The sequence below is a fragment of the Urocampus carinirostris genome, chromosome 2 (assembly GCF_059441175.1).
Source record: "Urocampus carinirostris isolate Australia breed hairy pipefish chromosome 2, RoL_Ucar_1.0, whole genome shotgun sequence".
NCBI lineage: Eukaryota > Metazoa > Chordata > Actinopteri > Syngnathiformes > Syngnathidae > Urocampus > Urocampus carinirostris.
Window position 1 is genome coordinate 32,337,793 of NC_142350.1, and position 26,688 is coordinate 32,364,480.

A 26,688-nucleotide genomic window follows, 5' to 3' on the forward strand; every position below is an offset into this window, starting at 1 on the left:
TGTGCTGACACACAACTGCACGCAAACACACGAACGCACACTTATCAGCTTGAGGGCATCATATTGCTTGTTCATGGCTCAAACCGCTCTAAAAGCAGATAATCTTATCTGTAATTGTAATTGAGGGCTGACCATTTCACCTTGTTTGTGCTAGTTCTTGTGTGGTATTAACTTAAGCCTAATGCTTAAAACCAATGCAGATTTCCTGCAATAAAATTATCATTTAAATTATTGTAATTTTCTATAGTTGACACGTTGAACTTTCAAAAGCGCAGTTTCTTGCTCTTACTGAAAGTTATATTAGATTATACAGAAGTTGAATTAATCTGTTTTCACCTTAAACCTTAGAGGTTGTTGGATTCGTCTCAAATTCAAGGCACATTGCCACACTTATATTTTCATCTCTTGCTCTTGACACATTTCCGACTGTTTACCACAGAGTGAGGAAGTAAAGGGCAGGTGAAAAAGTCAGACAGAGTTCATATCACTTTGAAAAATATGTTTACAGTGATGTGGGAACGCTCTTCTTTTATAGGGGTCCAAATGAAAGTTGCATCAAGGATATACTTTTATTATTTATCTTTGTTCTTTCATTTCCTTTTGATTTACGCTCAACTTAAGTTTCCCTTCTCTTTTCCTGTCAATCAGATTGCTCAGTGATCTGATTCAAAATTGACATCTTTCCTGGATTTTGTTTTTATCCAAATAACTTGGGATGTCTGCAAAAGATTTTACAGTTCGCTGAAAATTCTAACCATTAATTAAAAAACACATCTTAATAGTTGTCTTATCAGTTCTATTAGTTGTGTAAGACCAAATATGGTTGACCAACTGTGTTTTTTTCATGCTTGTATACCAAAGCTACCCTAAATAAATAAAATAAGATAAAATACATATGCACTCTACACATTTTATTAGTCCAAGGAATTACAGCTTGTTGCGCGGGAGAAAAAAAAAAAAGCTGTATAGTAGTTTGCACATGCAGCCAGCCCAATGAACAAATTTGTGATGTATTTTTACAAGGCTTGTTTGCAAAAATGACAATTGAAATACTAACATAATGACTTGCCTCCAAGAGTTTTTTCCTCTGAGAATCTCTGTTTAAAGATCCGGGCATATGTCCAGTAGTCTGACCCAAAGATACAAATCCTAATTTTTCAAGACCTGATGAAATATCACTGCAAAGTAAATTTAGGACCATTGAACTGGCTAGCATTTTTCAAACCTTAAATTTTCTTTTACCCATCACAATCTAAGACATGAGTCGACGCCCAGAGAATATGGTCGACCTAGTCTTAAAAGTTAGCAAGCGATTTTTATTTTTTATTTTATTTTAATAAATCCCCAGGCCCCGATAAACTCTCACCCCACCTTCTCAAAGAGTGTGCTTCTCAACTTGCCCCTGTCTTTACTGGTATTTTCAATTGGTCTTTGAGTTCAGCTACTGTACCCTCGTGTTGGAAGCGCGCTACAATTGTACCGGTCCCGAAGAAGAACAATGTCTTATGTTTGAACGATTATAGACTCATAGCACTCACGTCTGTGACCATGAAAACTGTCGGGAAGACCATATTGAAATTCACGAACGCCTTTCTACCATCGAATCTAGATCCGTACCAATTCGCGTATCGTGCTAATAGAAGTGTAGATGATGCCATTTCAATTTGTATCCATGAGATTCTAAGTCATCTTAAGCATAAGAATTCATACGTTGGGGTTTCATTCATAGATTTTATTTCGGCTTTTAACACTCTCATTCTTTCTAAATTGCATTTTAAACTTCTTCGAGACCTCAATTTTCCAGTTTTATTATCAAATTGGATTTTAGATTTCCTTCTCAACAGAGAACAGTCTTTTCGCATTGGTGAGAAATGTTCATGTTCTATTGTCCTCAACACTGGTACGCCTCAGGGCTGTCCATTGTCTCCAACTTTGTTTTCTCTATTCACTCATGATTGTCAACCGAATTCTGACCATTCACTATTCGCTAAATATGCAGACGACACCACGGTTACTGGCTTTATTTCAAATGGAGACGAAACTGAATACCTAGAAGAAATTGTTTCACTTTCCACCTGGTGTCATGAGAGTAATCTGTTATTGAATGTAGGTAAAACTAAGGAGATGATAATCAATTTCTGTATTAAGCCTCCCCCGCATGTGCCACTGTCAATTAATGGTAGTGAATTGGAACTGGTCCATTCATTCAAGTTTCTGGGTACTTACTTGTCAGCTGACCTCACATGGACTGTCAATGCTATTGATATTCTAAAGTCAGCCAGACAAAGGCTCTGCTTCCTTCGTCAACTCAAATCATTCAGAGTCCGTCAATCCATTCTAGTCATTTTTTATCGTGCTATCATTGAATCAGTTTTAATTAGGTAAATCACAGTCTGGTTTGGTCGCGTCAATCAGAAAGAATTGTCAAAAATTGAATCAGTAGTGAGGACGGCAGAGGAAATAATAGGTACTGGCCTCCCGTCCCTGCAATGTATCTACATCGAGCGAACTACAAAACGGACACTAGATATTATAGACGATCCCAGTCACACTGCTTGCAGGTACTTTGATTACCTGCCGTCAGGTCGCCGTCTTCGCTCCATTGTGAGCAAGACTACACGTCTTAAAGAGAGTTTTTACCCTTCCGCTATTCGTATGTTCAACGGGAATTGATTTAAGTTATTATGTATAGTATTATTATGCCAATGGGGTTCCTCCGACCTCGTCTCCTCTAGTCATATTCTTTCTTTTTAAACTATTCTATATAATTACCTTGTGTTATGCACTACAATATATTTTTTACTCTATTCTTTTTATTCTTTTAAATCTATTATCATTATTGAGAGTTCGCGTGTCAAATGATTTCTTGTATATATCATGTTTATGGTTTATACTGGCTGAATAAAATACATATACAAATGCATGGCTCCTTTTGTTGGTGTCCTCCTTCTAGTATGTATACTTAGTCCTTTACTTATTCTTATATAGAGTACTGACGGTCCCTGTCATTCGATGGATGCTTTGCAGGATACAGCGCCTGTGGGAAATGTAAGCAGTCAGAAAAAGGTTGACACTTTCTCTATATTCCTACTGTAGGTACAATCCGCAGTCCAAGATCTCTCCAACAAAGAGGATCCACCAAGTGGCTTGGGCCAGTACAATTCACTCACCAATTCCCCCAAATGTGAATCAAAGAAGAGGCGGGCACCGGCACCACCGGTACCACCGTCACGACGTATAACCTCTTCCATGGCACACAGTAATTTGGAGAGCTATGAGGTGAGTGAAGAAAATGATATTCGCAGCACTTTTTTTTACTACATTTCCCAGACAAAATGCAGACCAAGGTTCGGATGGCCATTTCCGTCTGAAAACTTAATTCGAAGATTTGTCATATTAAACCACTGGCTCGAAAGAAATTTTGTTTTAGTTTTTGAAAAATAGATAGATAAAATTCATTCATGCACATCTAATCTATGTTATTTAAATTTGGATTTGCCCTTAACAAAGATAGACATGTGCAAGTGAAACGCTGTTTTTGAAATTTGTTCGTCCAGAATATAAATGGCGCAGTTTCAACCATAGTTTACAGTCAAGGTGTCACACAAATAGACACCGTTTTGGTTGTACATCGCTAAGGAATCCTTTCTACGGAAGCTCATTTAATAATATATGTTGACTGTTGAGGCAGTTTATGATGAAAACTCACAGAACAAACTAAACGCCAGCCAAGTACACAGAGCTATTTGATTGGGTGAGCGGTAGGGGTTAGCGGATCTCTGCATACACAGCACGTTTCCTTCTCCCTCACACGCAACCACTGCACTGAAGGGAAATACTGTACAGCCGGAAACTTTTCGTTTGTATTATTTTGTGACATTTTTGCAAAAGAACTGCTTACACTCGTTACTGAAACCATTATTTCTAAAGCAAAAAATGAAGGTCAATATGAGCCTCAACTATCTTACGTAATTGCGGGAGGGAAATACGTTTAAAGTCGTATAGTTTTTGATATGGGACACAGGGTCTAGCATTATTAATATTTGATTAATTTTATCAAGACATTCAATGTCACACAGTGAGATAAAATCTGCTGAAAATTAGCTTTTGTCTGGAGAGTGGATTTGGCGGTTTTGTTTAATTTTGTCCTAAAATATATGGTTCTCTCTCAAAAAAAGAAAAAAAAGATATTTTGTTCTTATGGCTCTTTGGGTGCAGAAGGTTCCCGGCCCCTGCAGGTCAGTGTATTCAATACTTCTTACTTTTTAGAATACTCTATCTTATAGTTGTCAAATGGACTATCTCGTCAGTACAGCAGTATACCGTAAATTCAGGACTATAGAGCGCACCTGATTATGAGCCGCACCCACCACATTTTAAGAGGAAAACCGATTTTGTACTTACACAAGCCGCACCTGTATATAAGCCGTATGCGCCCACATTAAAAAATGTAACACAAACACTAAATTAAATCCGACTTTAAGTCCCGCGATTGAAACTAAATGTCCTTCATTAAAGTACACAGCCGGCAAAATGAACGGAAAATGATACCGGTACTTAAGGTTTGATGCAGACTTGCAGAGTCCGGGTCCCGTTGAAAGTAATCCAAGGAAAAAAGTGTATTTTTCCAAATGTAAGGGTGGGTAAAATATATATCCACTATTGTCCGCCGCGTCCACAAACAGGTCTCACCTTTACCCCACTTCCCATCACCCCGCGTTTGTTCCGCCCCTTCTTTTTCATTCGCCCGTGCAAAACATATCAGAATAAGTCTCTAAAATAAATACATTACAAAAATATACAGTTGCAAATACATATTAACCATGGTTACACATATTAACAAAGAAAGACGGTACACCGAGAGTGTTTTCAAAGCTTTAATAATAATAATATAACTTTCATCCCAAACGGTGCCTGTGACAGGGCAGTTAATGGTAGCAACACGCTAGCAACACGCTCGTAACACAGTAAACGGGTCTGTTAAAAAAACATACCATACTTGTAAAAATCACGGTAAACCGTCCTCATCTTCCTCCTTAGAACTGAAGCCATCAAAGTCGTCTTCCTCAGTGTCGGAAAGAAACTTTGTCAGATAGACGTCGTCCCACGCTCCCTTATTCCAAAACACGCTAGCAACACGCTCGCAAAACACAGTAAACGGGTCTGGTAAAGTGCAGTAGCTCTGTGTCTTTCTTTATCGGACTGCTCGATTGCTTTTAGCTTGAAAGCTGCGCCTTTCTTTTTTGCATTTTGCATGATGAGGGTATGTTTACGCTAATTTAATTTATGCACAAGCCAAGAAGTTGCAGTCTTCCTCGGCGCATATATTCCACCGGTCTGAATCTTACCTTTTGTACTCGAGTGCCGCTGGTGGCCGTTACAAAAATCACATAAATTGGCCGCATCACTGAATAAGCCGCAGGGTTGAAAGTTGGGGAAAAAAGTAGCGGCTTATAGTCCGGAATTTACGGTAGTGGTATTTCTTTGCAATGCGCCAGTAGACACGTTGACCACGACAATTAAGACTGATACGAATTAAGTCACACGTTGACACTTTTTACAATTTGACTATTGTATTTTAATGTCATTAAACGCTTGCTTTAATTAATATAGTCATGCATTGGGAAATATTGTCAACATTTTGGATTTTTTTTTTTTAAATGGTAGACCGGGCATCAAAACGTATTTTTTCTATATAGGTTTTTGATTAACCAACGAATACCCAAGTAATCATCAGAACTTTTAAAAATAATTGGATCTTTTGCATTTTTAGTGGTGGTGGTTAATTTCAACTATCTCAAGTAGCTCGTGTGCTGAAAAATGTGAGCACCCATGCTATAGATCAGGGGTCAGCAACCTTCTTTGTGTGGAGTGCCACTTTCAAATGTCCTGGTAAATCAGTGTGCCACACCAAGATCAATGAATCGCACAACATTTTTTTAATATCCAACAGAGCTGTAATTTTACACCAGTCCAATTATACAACATGGATATACATTTTAATCGTATATCTCAGTGTTTTTCATCCCTTTTTGAACAAAGGTACACTTTTATTTATAAAAAAGTTCCGAGGCACACCGTCCGTCGAAAATGTTTGAAAATGAAGTTATGTCAAATATGTCACTGTACTACCTCATAAACAGATAAGTAGTCTATAAAAAGAAGAAAATAATACTTATGGATATGATGAGCTTTGTTTTTAGTTTTTTACCGCGCAATCTTAAACTGCATTGTTAAACAAATTAAGTTATTAAATGTACTGTGCTACCTCAAGTGCAGATAATTAGTACATAAAAAGTATATAAAAATCTACTGCCACCTACTTATATGGATGACTATTAGTTACTCGTCTGAAGATTGCAAAAATACAGAATGATGGTCTGATTTTTTTGGGAAAGATAAAATTGGGCAAATTCCAGCAGCACACTGGACAAGGTCTCACGGCACACTAGTGGTATAACTGACCAATTTATCTTCTTATTCTTGTTCATCAATCAACGAAAAAATGAATGTGAATAACAAGTGGAAAGGCCTGTAGCCATCCATGACTTCAACTTTCTTCCACAAGTATTAACCAGAATCAACCATTCTTCATTAACAATGAACTACAATCAAAAAACAATTGCTATGGACAGCTACCATACCATTCATCAATGAAATCTTGTTACAGAAAATATCAAAACTTGAGATAACAGCAGCAAAGCAGAAGGCACGCGTTCGCACACACACATACACGCACACACACGCTTCTTTAAAATATTCGCCATCAGTAAATGGTTTTCTGTGCTTTGCTATGCAGTAAGCAATGTGATAGCCCGCTTCAGTGTTGGTTTTTTTAGCAGTGACAAAGGTTTTCAGAGTCTGTGTTTGTTGGCCGTACCTGGACACTGCGCGTTTTAATGTCTCTGCCATGTCAGACTCATCCTTGAATTCATGTTCATGTTTGGTCTCGTAATGACGTTTAACACTTGCTGTGCGAGGTACAACACTCTCAAGGCATAATACACAAAACAGCAGGGTCACTTTTTGCACAAAGCCTCATTCGTCTGTCCAAACTGGCCGAAAAGAACGAGATGATTTTGCTCGAGGAGCCATCATGATTCTTTCATTCATCACGCCCGTGTTCTTCGTTGGCTGGGTTAAAACACGGATCTCAACTCTGCGAGGCGCCGCGTAAACGCACACTGACACACGAAGCAGAGGAAGAGGGGCGCTAACGTAAAGCCTCTAAAGAACACGGCGCGCAACTGAAAATCTCTAAATTCCAGGTAAAAATGCGCATTTTTAAAATATAATCATTATTATTTTGCCGTGCGCTCACGTGCCACTGTCATAGGTTGCCGACCCCTGCTATAGATTAACAAAACCTTTATCCAGCGGAGGTTCTTCTTTGGCTTTGCCTGAGACTAATAAAAACTTTCTTTTAAGTAGATGCTCTCAAAATGTGTCTATTTTGACTCCTCGATGTTTTAAGGACTCCATAGAGGCACAGCAACTTGAAAAGTCTAAAGCAACAAAAAACCTAATCTTCTTGAGTAGGCTCTGTAATCCCAGTGGAATCTCATTTAACAATACTTCAAATAAGTAGTGACTTTTGAATTTCCTTTTAAAATATTTTGGACAAACTTATGCCCAAGAATTATTATATATTTTTTGTGGGGATTTTAAAATTCTTGTTTGCTATACCTATTAACTATTGCCCAATGTTTTATTCACTCCTTCTACTTGGTGCAGTGTGTGCCTGACACACAAACAAGAATACACTTTTCTGTACCCATAGCTTCCCTTTTTTGCGCCATTCAAAATGTGAAGGTCAGATCACGTGGTTAGGGTTTATTTTTTTGATAATGAAGATTTATTCTGTAAAGTGTTGCTCAGTGGCAGCACGGCGGCGCAGTGGTTAGCGCGTGTGCGGCACAGTTCTGAGGTCGTGGGAACCTCCTGCGTGGGTTCAAATCCAGCTACCGGCCTTACTGTGCGGAGTTTGTATGCTCTCCCCGTGCTTGCGTGGGTTTTCTTCCGGGCACTCCAGTTTCCTCCCACATTCCAAAGACATGCGTTTCAGGTAAATTGGCCGGTCTAAATTGTCCCTAGGTGTGACTGAGCGAGTGAGTTGTCTGTCCCCGTGTGCCCTGCGATTGGTTGGCAACCAGTTCAGGGTGTCCCCTGCCCACTGCCCGGAGATGGCTGGGATGGGCTCCAGCCCCCCGCGACCCTAATAAGGATAAGCGGTACAGCCAATGAGATGAGATGAGGTGTTCCTTAGTTGAGGCATTTGATGAAGAGCGACGCACTTGGTTCCACTGATGCTGTCGGACTATACTTGAGTCAGTGGCTCCATTACAAATTGTGTTGTCATGGGTTAGAACTGAGCCTTTATTTATTGAATAAACTCAGAGCTGAACAGGGGTTTAGGAAAAACGAGCCTTATTGGAGATTTTTTTTTTTTCTAACCTTACTCAGGATGTCACTATTTACATTGTTCAAAATGTTAACTTGTTATGCCTACTGGCCCTCATGCATTCCACCCTTGTATTTTTGTCTACCTCAAACATTAGATTTAAATGTCATTTAACATTGGACCAGGCAATTGGTCCCGTTATGTTAAATCTTGAACTTTTTTTTTTTTTTTTTTTTTAGAATTCACTACACGATTAAAATGTGATCCAATTCTATCATTACAATCTGTTTCAATCACATAATTCATTAAATTATGGGTTACTTTCATGCACTGTTTTGGGAGTCAGTTAGTCCTTTAAACATTTCCAAATGTTTATTAAATGGTGCTCAAAAAGTGAGAGTCACTGGAAGAAATATAATTATAAGAATTATATATTTTTAGAATTAATACTTCAAATGTTTTAATCCAACATTACATCTCTGATCTCATTTACCCATAGACATCTAGATAATGCCATACGTCAGAGGACAACACACACCTGGAAGTATATATTTTTTGTATATATACTTAGTATTTCTATTACAGTGTATTTTTTGAACTGCCTTTTTCATGCAGTTTCTTGCACAATATACATCACTTAGTATGAAGCTGGTGTTGTTTTTAAAGTTTTCAAGAAATAAAGCTATTAAACCCCCTCTAAAACTTGAGATTTTTTTTAATTGCATATTGCGTATGTTAAAATATGAATGCCATTGTGGAATGTACCTAGAATGTTTCGTTTCCTCAGCCACCAAGCACATCTAACCCTGCCCCAAATGTTTTGCATTGAAATAAAAGTACTGTTTGACAAAATAAAGCACAAGAGAGGATGATGTCTTTTTTGTGTTTAATTTAAACGAGAAAGGTAGCTCAACCTTGTCACCAACCCCCCGTGGATGCAGATTCTATTTGTGTGAGCAGACCTCAAACTAGGTTTCTTGGTTTTTGCATATTTATTAATCTTTGTCATACACTTTGACATACATTTCCCTTTTATATAGAGTAAGTGCAATCAATCCACTTGACAGAGTAATGAGGATCAGCTCCAGAAAAAAAAGAAAAGTGGTAGGTTTTTTTTTACTGCTCAATACCTTGTGTGTACCGTTACCTCATCTGACTTGAGCTCATGAATATTCATGTATTGTTCCTGCACTGTCAGGATATATTCCTCCTGTTTGTTTTTTGTGTTTTTTTTTTTTTTTTTTGCTTTTAGTGGGGAAAAAACGTTTAATGGGATTTACACCAAAATTGATAATATCATAAAATATCAACCTCAATTATGATATAAAATTATGCCTCTTTAAGGAGTTTTGTTTCTCAAAAATATAGCGCAACAGTTAGGACAGCGGTAAAACCGTATATTGACCCTTTGGACACATGTGACCTAACCACGTGACAACGCCATGATGGAGGACAGTAAACCGTAGTAAACAGCATGGATAAGGCCAGTAAACAGTAAACGAAAACAACAACAAAAACAGTACTATTCAACACCATTGGCAATGACCTGTCAAACAAATATTGTGCAGCAATCGGGTGAGGTGGGTCAATTTGTCGGAAAGTACAAAGAGTGCTATTTAGGGAAACTGAGGATAACATTTTTCAGGGCTAGCTACCGAAGCATACTGTCATTTTCCTGACATTCACACAACTAACCAAATCATCCAGTCTGCCTGATTTCAGCCCACACGATCTGTATTACTTTTTTGTAAATGTATTTCCCTACACCGATGCTGATCTAAAAGCTTATACAAGTCTATGCTTCCAAGTTCTTATCAGTTATGTGCAGAAAAATGTACTCCCAGCCTGAAATGTCCCCACCCACGCAAATGTTGCTAAAATGGCATTGTATCTATTTTTTGGGGGGATGTAATAGAACAGTAAAGCGCAGGGCATTTACACATTGTATAGAAATCACTTTTGAGTTTAAAGAAAATGTTTACTTTGCTGAAATGCTGCTTTATCTCTCGAACGTTTGTCTCCCGTTTAAGCCATTGATAATTTGAGAGTTAATTTTAGCTTGATAAGTTTTATGGTAAAGAACAAAAAAGGTTTTCAAGAAATGTGATTTTCGGAAGATGGCTGTTTAATTTCAATAAAAGCAGCTCGTTTACGTTATCCATCGTTAGACAACAGTAAGACACTAATGCTAACTGTGTATGTTAATATGGTTTATCCAGGGTGCCATCAAATCCAAAATTGATTGTAACTCTAATATGCTCTAAAATTTATCATTTATGGTCAATTTGAATGAGCCAAAGTGTTTATCCACGGCAAACGTCAACTGCAGAAGCACTAGCTCACTTATTGCTACCAACATTGAGTGTATTTGACACGACTCGCACCTACTTAACATACATTTGCCCAAAAATACATGAAACACACTTTGTAAAAAATGCTCGCTGCAAATCCTGTAGTACTTTGAGGTCCGCCAGTCCCTCCGATTGATTCCGGATACCCATCGATGTTTTCTGTCTTCATCCAAAACGATACAATAAAATGCCAAATTGTGCTTAGACCCTTGCCGGTTTGCACAGCCCACCACACAGCAAGAAATCACCATCGTAAAGAGTCACTGTTATACCGTAATCTTCTGTCATTACAACTTGGTGACATAAACAAAGCAGGGAACATTTAAGGACCCATTCTAGTTTGGTTAAGTGCTGGAGTCAAAACCAAATATTTCTTTTTAAATTGTGTTGTTTGGAGCCTAACTATTGTAAACACTATTACAGATAACCTTGCTGCGAATGTAGAGTCACAATGTACAATATTACCAGAGCAACAGTAATCTCAAGTTAGACTAAAAGCAATTGATAACATCAAGTGTATTTTTTCTTCTTCAATCGTATTCCACAAATGCATTGTTAATCATAAATGCCATGTACAGGGAGGCACATTTAAAAAAAAATCTACATTTATAAAAACACTTTTTAGTTTACCTTCTTTTAAAGGTGAGTATAGCCCCTTTTTGTTTTTGACTTATATTTTCAGTTGTTTCCGGTCTTTTTTTCATCGCTTGGGGTAATTTGTTATTTGCTAACTCAGCTCATATGAAGTATGATGTGTGTATATAAGGTGATGCTCTAGTTTTACACTTGATGCCTCCGTCATTCAGACCTATACTCCATTTCACATTCCATATAAGTGCTGTCATGTTGCCCTGGTACAAAGCCCCTCACCCATCAAAAATCCCTCAAAAACAAGTGATGAATGGTCACGCCACCAGGTTGAAGCCTCTGTGGGTGGTCTGATCTGATCAACATGCTCCAATGTGGGGCCCTTTACTTCTCAAACCATCAAGTGGAAAATTTATTAGACACGCCAAACTGTTCTGTTGGGGTCCTCTAATCGCTTTTGCATAAAGGCATATTCCCCTGATAACCAACCCATATTCCCATGTGCTGTTTCAGAGTTACTGTTAAATGAGGACCATAACAAACATGTGAAAAGGGAAATAAATACATGCACACTGAATATAAACTCTTCAATTTCAATGGGGTTCTTCCTGTTTCCGTACCATGCCCTTGGAAGTGATGCTATCTCTTTGGTCACTTTTAAAACACAAGTTTAAACATTCTCTGCCCAAAAGCCAACAGTAATGTTGTGTGGGGGTGTTTTGTTGGCATAAGTTACGCTCTCCACGGAACATTCAAATGCTTCAAGAACATCAATATGCACATACTATACACACACATTAGTCTTTAGTGGAAAGTTGGTAATCCAGTTTGGCTTCAACTTTGACCCACATCCACTGGTATGTGACAGTATTCATGTATGTATGAATGCCAGTGAGGCAGAGAAGTGGGGGACCATGAAGAAAGAAAGACAACCAGTTGGGGGGCATTTACATTGCATGCCATACAGCGAGTTCCTTGAGTTCATGGGTGAACCCGACCTTGCTGGCAAAAACCCAGTTTCACGTTGAGCTACTCAGCCTTGTCCTGCTGCATGATGAAACTCTACATGCAGATCCAGGCATGTTTTCAGTGTTCTGCATTGAAGAGTTAAACTTAACAATAATTACATTTTCTTACAAAAATATTGTGACGTTGAGCCTGCCCGTAGTCCTTACTTCGAGATGAAAGATAATTGACTTAATCTCAACCAACCATCACTTTAACCTTTCTCTCCTCCATAGCTTTGATCATGTATACACTGTAATGTCGTACCACAGATGTAGATTGTAACCTGATATGCTTGTACCTTCTTGCTGTCATTGCATTGGGCCTTGCTGTTGATTTGTGTTAGGATAAATAACACGAACAAGTCTTGAAATATTTGGTTTGTTTCTTTTACATAATATTGCTCTTACCCAGATGACAACTCATTTGTCATTGTCCAGCCAATTCAGCTTTAAACTGATCAATGGTTCAACGTTAGAACATTGTCATTTAGCAGGAGTGCATACCATACAAGCCATGATCTGACCCACACCATAAAAATGGCACGTCAGAGTTCTAGAATGAAGGATAGTGATGTGAAGAAGTACTTCATCACATTAATTTTATTACTGACAGACATTATAATGTTTGTTGTTGGAAAATTTTAGAGGAATGTTGGATTTGTGATTTGAATAGTCAGATGCTTGCCAAAACTCCACTTGGATTTAATTACTCGATAGTTCACTTTTGACTGTGTCATTTCGCAGACTGATTTATGGTCACACACACACACATACACACTCACACACACATTGACACTCACACAGGTAACACATTGTGGTATTTGCTAAAATGAGTCAAAATGCAGACATTTTTATTCACAGTATCAAAAACTATTAGAGGTCTTCCTTAATAGTCATGGCGGCGGCAGTAGCTCAGGAGGTGGAGCGCTCGTCTTGGGATCAAAGGATCCCAGTTCGAATCGTGGCTTGTCCGTGTTACATGTCAAAGTGTCCTTGGGTAAGACACTGAACCCCTAATACCTCCAATAAGCAGGTTAGCGTCTTACATGGCTGCAATACAAGGCCGCTATTGGGAAATGTGAAGCACACTGTGAAGCGCTTTGGGTAGTCATTGACTTGAAAAGTGCTATATAAATGCAGATCATGTCATTTCATAATAGACATTGACTAAGTCAACTAATGTGTGCTGTATGTTTTGCTATGTCTGTAAAGACAAAAGATGATTCACAGCCATTATGAAAGGATTGATCATGGTTTTCCCCTATGCCTTTTTGAAAACAAATTAAACAACATAAGAAGTCATTTTCCATGATGTTAAATTGTTATTCTGTTTTGTGTCATAATATGATCTGATCTTCTTTCACAATGTAGATAACCAATGAGTCCTTCTTGTTCTCATTCACGTTATTTTGATAATTTGAAAATTTGTGTTGACTTGTTTTCCTGTCTAGACTAATCTCTGGTGCCTCATAGACAAGAGTGACAGTTTGAGAAGAGACAAAACTAAGTTGTGCTACTTCTCTAGAAAGTAAAAATTTATTACAAAGAGTAATGTAAATATTTACCGTATTTCTAATAAGGATTGGCGACTGATTGAATTGGATAGTGTGGCTCGAAGTGACTTACAATTATCAGTTGATGATTCTTTTTTTCCAATCGAGTTGATAACAAGTCATATTTGCACCTTATCGGTCTTATAGCTAATGGCCCCAAAATTAGTGTGTATCCTTTTTTACAGCTTGGATTCATATTAACTGATTGACATCTGCTTATGACTGCACTTGAAACATTATCTTAGTAAAATTCACGGATGTTTTAGAATAGACGTTTTACTGTCTAGAACTTTGTGTGCAAATATTGAATAGTTCAAGATAGTGTATAAATTGAGTACTTTCATTTACAAATAAAAGGTTGACCAGCACATAAAGAGATTTTCCCATGACTCTCCTCCATTTTTTAACTGTTTTTCATCAGATGGGCACCGGTTCAGAAAGTAAGCAGAAGAAAAGAAAGGCTCCAGCCCCTCCTTCGAATCCAGATTCCATCACTCCGGGCTCCAATGTTGCTCCTTCTGCTCCATCTATCCGAGATAGCCAAGAAAGGGACAAATATTCTCTAGCTTTGCGTACAAAGAGCTCCCAATCAACCACAAACTCTTCCAGCACTGTAAAAAACACAGTGAAACCACAGTCAATGGGGATCAATTCTAAACCTCAAGCTGTTTTTACAGTTCTCCCAATCAGAACCTCACCTACTCCAAGCAGCAGCACTGGTGACAGTCAGGTTCTTCAGGACTCGAGCTCTGAACTCAGCCACAGCCTTGAATCCGATCTTGAGACAGATGACACAGTTTCCCACTATAGTACCCTCACCAACAGTACTTCAAGAACTGAAAGTGGTTCAATATATGGGAAAGATCCTACAGATCCAGATTCTGGTAACAAAATGAAGGGATTGGATTGGAAGGTTAGCAGTCGGATGCAAGAACTGGAAGGTAGGCCTGCTATAAGTCGTCTGTCAAAGAAAGCTGATGAAGTCGAAAACCACCGACAGAGCGAAATGGGTAAATATGAACCTTGTGCAGCCCAGCAATGTACAAACCAGTACATAACAGGAATGAACATCTTGTAGATAATATCTCATGTTTTTGTCACTTACTGTATATTTTTTTCTCCAATCAGTTACTCAGGTCATATCCTAATTATTTCAGTAACATTTAAAACAACTAAAAAAATCCCCCCTATTTATTATAATCGTTTTCACACTATAGTTCCACAATTAACACCCACTTGGTGGTTCAAATAAGCCAATCGAATCTTTTACTCCGCCATACTAAAAAACTGCAATCAATTTCAACAATAAACAGCGCATGTATCCAGTCTCACCTGCCAAAAGGATGAAAACATGTAAGAGCAGCATCCTAAAACAGAACGTATAGACTTCCATTGAATTACTTTTAAAATGTGCACAACTTAACAATTTCCACAAAGGCAATTTGGGATTAAATCTAGCCGTTTTGAAATTTCGAAATTTTCATTTGTTGAGCAGATTTCACACCTGTGCATGTTTAAAATATTGGGAAACTTAATCAGAAAGAAGACTGCTGTTGATTAAGGGTAAAACCAATTGACTTATATGAATACTTGCTGGTGGCCATTCAATAAGCAGAAATAGCATGGTCAATTAAACTCAAAACCAGACATGGGACCAAGTCACACATGTGCAAGTCTCAAGTAAGTCTCAAGTCTTCACCTTCAAGTCCCAAGTAAGTCCCAAGTATTTTTTTCTTGGGCAAGTCAAGTCACAAGTCAAGTCCCGAGTCTTAGATTGCCAAGTCCAAGTCAAGTCACAAGTCATAAAAACAGCGACTCGAGTCGACTCGAGTCCAAGTCACTAAGTCTCAAGTCCCCATGTCTGCTCAAAACCTCAAGGGACAAGCTTTATAATAATTCATTAACATGGACTAGCCTTTGCAACAATATCAGAGAAAAGTAGAAAAAATGAATTGTGCATCTTGAGTGATAGTTGCAGCTGGACTGAGAGAGGAGTTAGGAGCTTAGTCGATAATGTGCAATAATACTTGTGGAGTCGTGTGCGGCACAGTTCTAAGGTCTTGGGAACCTCCTTTGTGGGTTTAAATCCAGCTACCGGACTTCCTGTGCGGAGTTTGTATGTTCTCCCCGTGCTTGCGTGGGTTTCCTCGGGGCACTCCGGTTTCCTCCCACATTCCAAAGACATGCATTTCAGGTGGATTGGCCGGTCTAAATTGTCCCTAGGTGTGAATGAGCGAGCGAGTTGTCTGTCCATGTGTGCCCTGCGATTGGCGATTGGCTGGCAACTAGTTCAGAGTGTCTCCTGCCCACTGCCCGATGATTGCTGGGATGGGCTCCAGCACCCCCGCAACTACTGAGGATAAGCGGTGCAGCTAATGAGATGAGACTTGTGGAGTCTGATTGTTTTTGGTCTTTTGAGTAACTTACATTAATCTATAATTGTGCTCGGGCTCATCTCTGACTTATGACCACATTTTTTTGATGACCCCTTAGAATACTATTGTGCGTGTACTAAGTTAATCAAAAACCTATGGGAACAAGGCAAAACTGACACTGTTAACTATCAGATTGGTAACAGAAGTGGTTGAAAGCATGAGAATAAAAGTATATCAAAGAGCTAAGCCAGCCATCCATTATCGAAACTGTATTTTCTCACGAGGGTTACTATATGATCAAAAGAAATCACGTTGTCCATGACGTTCCAGTTTGACACCAGCAGATCATCAGGACTAATAAGGATGACTATAACTGCAAATATCTGCATTTCAAAGTTGTCTTTCGACATTACCTTTTATATCTGCACAAAATTAAACTTGTTCAAAATAGACTTGTGATTAACAATCCTTAGCTTTGACTTTCCCCCCCTTTCCCAGACGAATCCAGCCACTCAAGTAACACTTCAAACGTGCCAGTTGCAAATACAAACAACATCCATCACAGATTTATACAGAATCTACTTGAACCTCAAAAAGCCCCCTATTGATTAGCTCCTTTTTCAGAGCAGAGAGATCGCGGTAGTGTGTGACAGAAGCAAAGATGATAGAGTTGTGGACCTGAGAAAAGTGTTGAGGAGGAGGGAGTTCAAAGATGGGAGCATGGGAAAGTTTAGGTAGCAAGATGAATGGAAGTGTGGTAGTTATCAGCTCTTAATCATTTTTAGGGATGGTCAAGAACTGGATAGAAACATGGCGTTTACATATTGGAGGTGCTTTGTTAATCGTGAATAGAAACAAACCAGTATGTAAAATCTATATGAATCCATGCACATAACATGATTTTTTTCTAACAAAGAAAATTATTATTTGAATTTTATACCACTAGATTACCTGATTTCCTTTCTCTCTTTGTGTGGGATGGTGTAAATTAAAAGAGGAAACTTCAAACATTTTAGTTGAAATTTTAACGGGAACTGATCATATTGCATTTAAACCTCAAGCCTTTTTGACTGAAGAGGGCATGTATTGCTTATATTTGTCAGGAACTTTACTATAAGTTTTTGGACAAATACCACTGTTACTCTTTGCTACTCCTTGATTTAGATGACATTCAATGTAGTCGGAGTATTGGTTGTAATATGACACTAATAATAGACCTGAACTTGTTAACTTGTTAGCCCTAGTTGGTGTGATCAGTCAGTGTCCCGCTGGGTGTTTAATTAGACTTCAAGGTCTCAGTATTTCAACCAAGGAACAAGAGCTGAAGAGTTCTGTTGAGAACCATTTTTACAAATAAACAAAATAAAAGATAAACTGAATATTTTGGGCTTGTGAACAGGACATAGTCATCCCTAACAAACATTAACTGAATGGCTGAGCACTGTTTTTGTAGGAAAGTGGCGCTAATTGACAAAAATGAAACTGAATTTGGATTTTGCAGTCAAAGTTAGGGAGTCACATCTTTACAACAGAGCTTTGTTAAGACTGGATGTAACTGAATTTTGCAGGTAGTATGATAAGCTTTTGGCAGACTTATAAGAACATCAATTGGAAACAATGCTGGGAAAGTATAACCACTTAATTAATGGATACATTAAAACATCAAATGAATACAGAAAGTAAATATTTCATTCAAATATATGGATAAGCATAAGTTCCATTTATTAAGACCAAATGAATAATAATATTATCAAAGTAATGATGTGCTGATTAAATAATAAAAGTAATATAACTGGAAAAGTCACGTAAACATGACTACATATTCAATAACACGTTTTTAACAATATATCAAACTGAACATGGAACTTAATACATAGCTCATATTGTAATTAATATTCTCAACCCTAATATCCTGCGTGTACTCAGTACTTTTGGCCACCACAGTGGTATGTACGAGAAGTCAGTTTAAATTGTACTACAGCAATATATTGCTTTCATGCCACTTCTTTCCAGGAGCAATTGATCACCAAGCGCCACCAAAGCCTCGCCGTTCGGCAGCCTGGGGACATTCTACTCCTCCCTTATTGTACCCTTCACCTGAACATCCAGAAAACAGTGACCCACAGAGCAACATGGAGAATCAGGAAAACAATTCCCGGTGTATGTACCATATGGATTGTTTTCTATTTCTGAAAATTCTCTTTAATGTCTTATCAAATTTACCAATCACATTACAGAAGGAGTCGGGAAAGGTTTTGACCCAAGGAGCCATCGTGGCAAAATATTTTATTTATGATTTTTTTGGGCAGAGAGCCAGACCAAATATTTTAAAACAAAACTCAGCATAAGGGCCAAATCCGCTCACCAGAAAAAAAAAATCTAATTTTCAGCGCGTTTTAATTATAGGTTGTGACCTTAGATGATTTGGTTATGCACGCACTAATCTCGTCTATGCACTTATCTGATCTGCAACAAAATATAAACAATTAGTGTGTCCAGAATTTTATCTCCGAGTCATATGAACTCATGACAGGAGCCATATCTGGTTTGTGAGCCATAGGTTACCAACCCCTTCAATTCAATTAGTTGCTGAAACAATTAATTTATTCCCTTCTTAGAATAGTTAGACTCTGGTGTCTGCCATTTTCTCTACTCGTACCCTGCCCCCTTTTTATTGTGTTCTGCTGTGGAACTTTATGTCTGCGCTCCAAGGATCCTTGACATTTTTCTGTCATCAACATTTTTTTTCTGCCATTTCTCTTTGCATCTTTAACCCTGTCTGACTTTTAATTCTCTCCCTTTCAAGGAAACTTTTCTCAAATCACATTGTATGTAGGATGCCATATGTGACATGATGTGCAACAGTGTGTGAGTAGTTATTTTGTGTAACTTGAGGGTTGTTTTATTCACCGTAAAATTTGGACTATAGAGCGCACCTGATTAGAAGTCGCACCCAGTACATTTTTAAAGGGAAAAACATTTTGTACACAGATAAGCCGCACTACTATAAGCCGCATGTGCCCACATTGAAACATGAGATATTTAGGAAGAAAGACGGTACACAGAGTTTTAATAACCCTTAACGCTCTGATGGCCTGCCGGTTGGCCGCCAGACTTTTGATAAAAAAATATGTGTCTGTACGATGTCACCAGTCACTAAAATATGTCATGACACATATAACTGGAAATCTTAACTTTGGGGATTCAAGAATAGAAAATATACTCATCAGAGAAACATAAAGATCAGTCTGAAACAAGATCTGGAAACTATAAAGACGGCGTAACTCACCATCACATCCCCTGGCCTTCATCAACTTCTTTGAATGTTCTTGAAAATGGCTTTGCTACATCAAAGACAATGCATAGAATCCAACCGTATAAAATGTTTACTCCAAATAAGACGATAATGCCAACAGATATATAGGAATCGGCCTAAAACATTTCTGCTTCGTTTGGGCGTTGTTTTTTGTAATCGGTTCGTTGAGCCACATTATTTTCAATTACAAATAAACAGAAAACTATTCCCAATATGGTAGTTGGCCTTCCCCTTTCGATTGACAACTTTTCCATGATGAATGTCTGTTCATGCGAATTCTATTTATGCACAAAAGCGTGAAGATACATTAAACTTGCGTCTTCCCCAACACATATCTTCCACCTGTCTCTTACTTTTACTGCTCGGGCGCATACATTGTCCACATTATTGCATGAACTGCAGAGTTGAAAGCTTGGGAAAAACGCACGGCTTATAGTCCGAATCTACAGTACTTTTGTTCTAACTATATGCTCATTCTATTCCGATTAAAACTGAGTGCAAAATATTAGTTCAATGGGCTCCACCATGACAGATGAGATAATTAAGGATCCCAAGATATACAATATCGGTTACAGTGATTAATGAGTCATAGCACTATAGCGAGGCCATTTGATACTCACAAGCCAATACTTTGGTTATTCGATTATACAATGGTCATATGATATCTCGATCGATTGTGCAACCATCTAATGTCTGGCTGCGACCTTAGACTTCATTTGGTGCGTTTCCATTACCCTCAGTTTTGTGCAAGACACATGTTGGACAAAAGATAACTGATATTGGAAATGGCAGAAATTTTGATGAATCCCTCAAATATGGCATATAACATTTTGTAATGTTGTTTTTGAGCAAAAAGTTGTGATTGCTGCACTCCTATATATTGTATGATATTTATGACAGATACTGATCAACCCCCCCAAGCTAATTTCTTTGTATTATCAGGTTATGAAAATTCCTGTTGTATTCATTCCCGTTTTTCTCGGTATTTCCATATACCAGTACTCCGAATCAGTGGTCCCCAACCTTTTCTGTACCATGGACTGGTTTGTTCTTGCAGCCCGACCCAAAAATAATCTCATCTCATCTCATTAGCTGCACCACTTATCCTCAGTAGGGTCGCGGGGTGCTGGAGGCCATCCCAGCAAGCAGTGGGCAGGGGACACCCTGAACTGGTTGCCAGCCAATCGCAGGGCACACAGGGACAGACAACTCGCTCGCTCATTCACACCTAGGGACAATTTGGACCGGCCAATCCACCTGAAATGCATGTCTTTGGAATGTGGGAGGAAACCGGAGTGCCCGGAGGAAACCCACGCAAGCACGGGGAGAACACACAAACTCCGCACAGTAAGTCCGGTAGCTGGATTTGAATCCACACAGGAGGTTCCCAAGACCTTAGAACTGTGCTGCACACGCGTTAACCACTGCGTCGCCGTGCTGCCCACCCAAAAATAATATTAGCAATAATTATAATGATAAGCCTCAATCAACTGTGTAATCACTAAACCACTAAGGATGTAGATGACATAGGATGATGTATTAAATGTTATCACATCATCACAGTATTCTAACTCACTAAACCAGTTGTTAAAGAATGGAGAAAACAAACTCGTCCTGAAAAATGTAAACCAATTCAAGAAGACAACAAGGTAAAAAATTATTTGGTGTATCTAATGATGACTCTTACTTTAAATTATATTAAATAAATAAATTGTAAATTTTATTTTGGTGTTTTGTTTATAGCTTACCTTGTCAATGAATGTTTTTATGGCCCCCACATACTCAACAAGGTCGTACTAGGAGTAAAAATTGTGTAATGATGAGATGGAATCAAATGCCTTTTCCTATGTCCTCTATGACCCTAGTGTTCTAATGGTTAGGATTTAGCACTCTCAGCGATCCGGGTTCGATTCCCGTTGCATCCAATGTTGTGCAAATTTGGTCAGCGATGATTTTGACTGATCAAATATGGTGATATACTACTGTAAAACCACGTGTATAACGCGCACCCAGTTTTTGAGTTATTTTGAGGGGGGAAGTGCGCTATTTACAGTATAAGACAGGGGTGTCCAAACCTTTCAAATAGCGGCCCAGATTTGCTAAGCTAAAAATCTATGAGGGCTGACTGTTCAGCCTGGCATGTTTTTAATAAATTCCCCCTCGCTGAATGGTTTGCAGTACTTGGCGATTAGGGTTTCAACCTCGTAGCTCGCTTTTGTCGCATTTTCGTTCATGTAGAAAAGGCGCTGCTTTGAGTTAAAAAGGCTTCCAAGTTGTTCACCTTTTCATAGCGTTCGTTTCCAGTTAGCTTTTGTAGTCAGCATGTTTTGTCTGGCAGTGACTCTTGATATTGTGTTCTTTGAAAAAGCCATAGTATTTTGAAAGATTAGGAAGACACAGTTGTTTTGGATTATGGTGAAAAAATACTCCAATTTCCACCTGTCCTGTAATTGGCAGACCTCACTTTCAACTTTCCTTTTTATATTCGCAGTGGCCATGTTGGAAATGGGGTAAGCTAGCACTTTCATAGAAAGCCAAGGGCAAGTTGGTCAAAGGGCTACTGCTAATATCTGGTGAAATTGTGATTGTATTTTTTCTGGAGGGCCACATAAAATCAATTTTATGACAGAGGCAGAAGGCCGGTAAAAATTTGATCAGGGGCCGTAGCTGTCTCTCGTGCCGGACTTTGGTATGAGCAAAAAAACGAGGCAACTTTTATATATTTCTGTTTTGGCCCGATACCAAATGATGGTGGTTGCTGACCATTGCCTTAAATATAGTATACACTGTGAGGATATAGGGAAGCATTAGACCACTACATCAAAATTTGCTTTGACTGAAGCAAAAGGAATAGGACAAAACAATTGCTTACATTTGAATTTAGAAATTAAATTATTTGCCTTGAGGTAGAAATTGAAGAGTTCTACCACTGTGCGCGTGTGTAAATAAGTTTCTTTTTTAATCAATGAATTTAAGATAAGGCACTTAATATGTACACAAGTGAATGTGCATGTAGTGGTTGTGGCTGAAGCCGGCGTGACTAAGCTTTGCTGGAAATGAGCTGAGTAGATACACTTGTGACTCAGCACCACATCATGACCGGTTGCCTGAATGCATGTACTCGGACACTGCTGCTCACAAGCAGTTGTATGTACAATTTATGAGCAAGTCGGCTTACATTTCCAAAAGCCAGTAAATGACTTGAATTAGATGACTTATAAGTTAATTTAGTCACTGATCTAATTAGTTTTCTCAAATCCACAAAAGGGGCCCCGACTACTTGGTGGTTTGACCTGAAAGAGCGAATTCCCTGGACAGTTTCGTTACAAATAGTCACAATATTTTCTTAGTGAATCACACAAACATAAATAAAGATGTTTCATTAGGCCGCAAAATGTTTGTGCTTTTGGCCTCTGCATACATGTTTGGCTTGAGTATTCTGGTTTGTGGTGCCAAAATGAATGTTGAAATTAAAATACTTATTGCAATTACTTTGTGGCGCTTGTGACTGTTTGCCTCTAAAAGTTGGTAAACTGAATCCAGTTTCTTTTGTAACAACAGTCTTATATATCTTTAACCACTATAAGAATTGGAACAAGAATGCCATGTATTTTTAGTCGAGCATTTTATACTTTTAATTTATTTTGATATGGTCAATAGTGTATTAGACCTTTTTTTCATGAACGTTTTTGAAAGTGAATTTATTTTGGCTGCATAGGTTATTGTTTCTCAGCAATGACACAGTCAAGTCAAGTCATATTTATTTGTATAGCCCTTTATCATAAAGAGTCTCAAAGGGCTGAACAGCACAACAACAGAATCCGAATGTCAAATATGATTATATCAATGATTATAATATTGTAATGTAAAGTTCATACTTGTCTAAAAGAACAAAATCTTGAGTGAAAACTTAAAAAATATTTTTGAAAAAGAAGAAAAATTATTATTATTGAAGGACAGTTGGGTCTTGCGTTCATATTTTTATTTTTTAAATTTTGCATGTTTTAAATATATTTCCTTATCTTTCCTTTTGTTTATTGACTTTTAATTTTTATATTGAAATAATATCCATACAAACAGGCCTGAGTGTGAATAAATGACATAATTTTAATACCATTGCACTGCACCTTAATATTTAAAGACTAATCAATGCTAGAATTCAGGGAATCCTACAGGCTTTAAAATAATACCCAACCCATAAATTCCACTTTTTAGTCAGCCCAAATGGCAACCCAAAAAGTTATTTAATTTAGGCATTTTGGGTTTTTGATGAAGTAGTGAATAGACTGCTAGATGTAAGATCAGAAACATTAACTGGAATGGACTGCTCAAATGGGGGGGTCATATATTGATTTTAAAATTGTTGTTTTGGATGAAATGTGATCGACTCAGACCTCTGATATTAGTATTACATAACTGCTATCACTGTGGATCTAAATGGATTTAGATTTACAGTGTGACACTCTTTCTTTGTCCAGGAATTTATTTAGATCATTTTAACAATGGGTTCTTGAGGAAATTCTATTTACTTTTGGAGTGAGATTATCTTACCTTAAAAATAATAAATTACATTACTGGTTTGCTAACATTTTAGCGAACAGTGAATCTTGATTTCTGTAAATAACTTTTCTTTTTCTCCTCCAGCTAGGCTTGATTGTGGCCAGCGCACTGAAACTGAAACACCTGAGGCTGAAACTTTGTCCCTGGGAACCAGCAGCACTGGCGGCAGCCCACCAGACCAAGGTTATGCCACTTTAAAGGAATGTTAGATTGTGAAGAATCAGTCTCGTTAAGCTCCCTATCTGACACTCATCCCACATCCCCAGACAGGAGTCTGTGTTTGGAGTCTAGTTTAGGAGCCAAAAGAGAGAGACTGCCTGGGCCTATGCGAGACCTTTCCAGTGACAGTGATGAAGGGAGTACAACCTTGGGATCAAAAATCAGGTAAATAACCCTTGTCACATAATGTTAGTAAATGTAATAGACCAAAGTGGAGCTGAGGAAAATTGCTGTATTTTCCAGACTATAAGGCGGACCTAAAAAAACTCAAATTAGCCACAAATGTCAAAGTGCGCTTTAAACCTGGTCAGCCTTATACATACCTGAAATATGGTGCATAAATAAAGAGATTTATGGAGTATTCATAGGTGTGCGTTACTACACAAGTTTTTACAGTATACTACCGTATTTGAGCAATGATTGATCAATTGATATTCATCGCTGATCAAAATCACATTGTTTGCAATGAGTTTGAACTCGGTTGTCTACAAATAGACCATCAGTGGTAAAGATGACATACTGGCTTTAGAGCAGAGGTGTCTAATTTTTTTTAGCTCGTGGGCCACATGATAGAGAAAACACTGGGGCAGGACTAGTAGATGAAAGGGTAAGAAAGGGAGGAAGGGAAAGGGAGAGGAATAAAGAGATAGAAAAAGAGAGGACGGGAGAAAGGAGAGAAATTAGATATATAGAAAGAGGGAGGAAATGAAAGGAAAGGGAAAAAGAAGGAGAGAAAGACAGAAAAAGAAAGATAGAGTGACAAGAGGAGAAATACAGAATGAGAAGAAGATAAGGAAGAGAGTCAATGCTAAAGAAAGAGAGAGGAGAAAACGAAAAAAAGAGGGGAAGAAAATACAGCCCCCGGTTGCTTTGTCAGTCGTGCCTGGCTTAGGCGATTTACAAGTTGACCTTTTTAACAATATTTGACAACCCTGCATTAGTGCTCATCAAATTGTCTCTCTATATTTTACTGCTGGAAGAAACACCGATTTGCATTCTTCACCTGTGCATCAATATCGTTGCAAAAGACAGAAATGGAATACTGAAATTCTCTTAACAAAATACTATATATGCTCTTTTACGTACCTATACATATTAAACTGCAATGTTATCAACGCACAGGTGAAGAAGTGAAGAGACTCTTTAACCTATCAGAATGCGGAACAAAATGCACTATGCAAAACAGTGTTTCTGGCACAGATGCTTCTCATCAATCAATGTAAATTGAGTGAGTTGCGTGTAAACAAAGAAAAACAAGTATTACAACATTTGAACTTTAAATTATCTTTAATGAAATGATCATTTCTTAGAATCCTGCCCTTGTTTTTCAAAGGCTCAGGGCAGTGTTGAAAGCCACCAAGCATGACGCCCTCATTACACTTATTTGTTGATGTGGTGGCCATCGGTAATTGCTTCTGTAGTCATTGTTCTTCTCCGCGCCCCCACATCCCCCCCAAAAAATTCAAAGGCTTGCCATTTAATACTCAAAAATGTATTCACAAGACTTTGTGTTCACCTAAATTATTGTCTTCAGAGTATGGGAAGAAGAATCTGGTGCAAGTGCATGTGTTTTAACATGATCCCCAGACAGGGCACCGTATGAGACATTATAGTTGACTGCTCTGAACCAATCCATTGAAAAAAAGGTTTTCTGCTAAGTGTTACAGGCATCTCTTTGGATAAGCATGAAATAATATGTATCATATTGTGTTGTTTTATGATAATTAGTAACAGTGCTGTACTGTTTTGTGTCTTGTGTGTGTGTCTGTGTGCGTGTCTGTGTGTGCAGTCCCTATATCCAAGTCAACCCCCAGAAAAGGGCAACAGACAGAAACAACACTTTTGAGAAGAAATACCAATGGCTCCATCAGATGCCTATGGAAGCGGAGCTTTCAGGTGAGGGAAGTCTGTAGTGTAAAATTCTGCAGAGGTTAGTACTTTTACTTAAAGCTCTTTTTAATAGTAACACATTTTTATATAATTTATTTTATTTTTCTTGAACAGTGAACCACGATGTACCAGTTACAGCAATAGATGATGTTCTAGAAGACTGTAAATCATTCATAGAAGAAAAAAAGCTACAAGTACCGAATTTGGCAGATCCTGAAGGTTAGCAATACTGCACTGTATTGTTAACAGTCTAATCTATTCAGTATTTGATCTTTCCTGTATTTGTCAGCTTTTACCTAAGGAACATATTTTGTTTCTCAATCTTTAACATTTTTACTCCAAAAAATATTTTAATGGAATTAATCATCCAACCGATTATAGGAGTTTTGTATAAAACAAATTTACTTAGTTTATGATCGGAAAAAAAT

At 38.1% G+C, this 26,688-nt stretch overlaps 1 protein-coding gene across 8 annotated transcripts in view; it reads left to right on the forward strand.

Annotated features, from left to right (window-relative positions):
* Positions 1–26,688, forward strand: part of cobl (cordon-bleu WH2 repeat protein) — a 57,366-nt gene that overhangs the window by 20,206 nt on the left and 10,472 nt on the right. For 5 of the 8 annotated variants that reach the window (XM_088326202.1, XM_088326205.1, XM_088326201.1 and 2 more), the window contains 7 exons: positions 3,097–3,279; positions 14,322–14,910; positions 18,289–18,435; positions 24,236–24,334; positions 24,418–24,535; positions 26,160–26,266; positions 26,375–26,479. In XM_088326202.1, coding sequence (XP_088182328.1) covers positions 3,097–3,279; positions 14,322–14,910; positions 18,289–18,435; positions 24,236–24,334; positions 24,418–24,535; positions 26,160–26,266; positions 26,375–26,479 — 1,348 coding nt within the window. The remainder of the gene's footprint in view (positions 1–3,096; positions 3,280–14,321; positions 14,911–18,288; positions 18,436–24,235; positions 24,335–24,417; positions 24,536–26,159; positions 26,267–26,374; positions 26,480–26,688) is intronic. The other 3 variants (XM_088326203.1, XM_088326207.1, XM_088326208.1) reach the window with 3 other exon arrangements.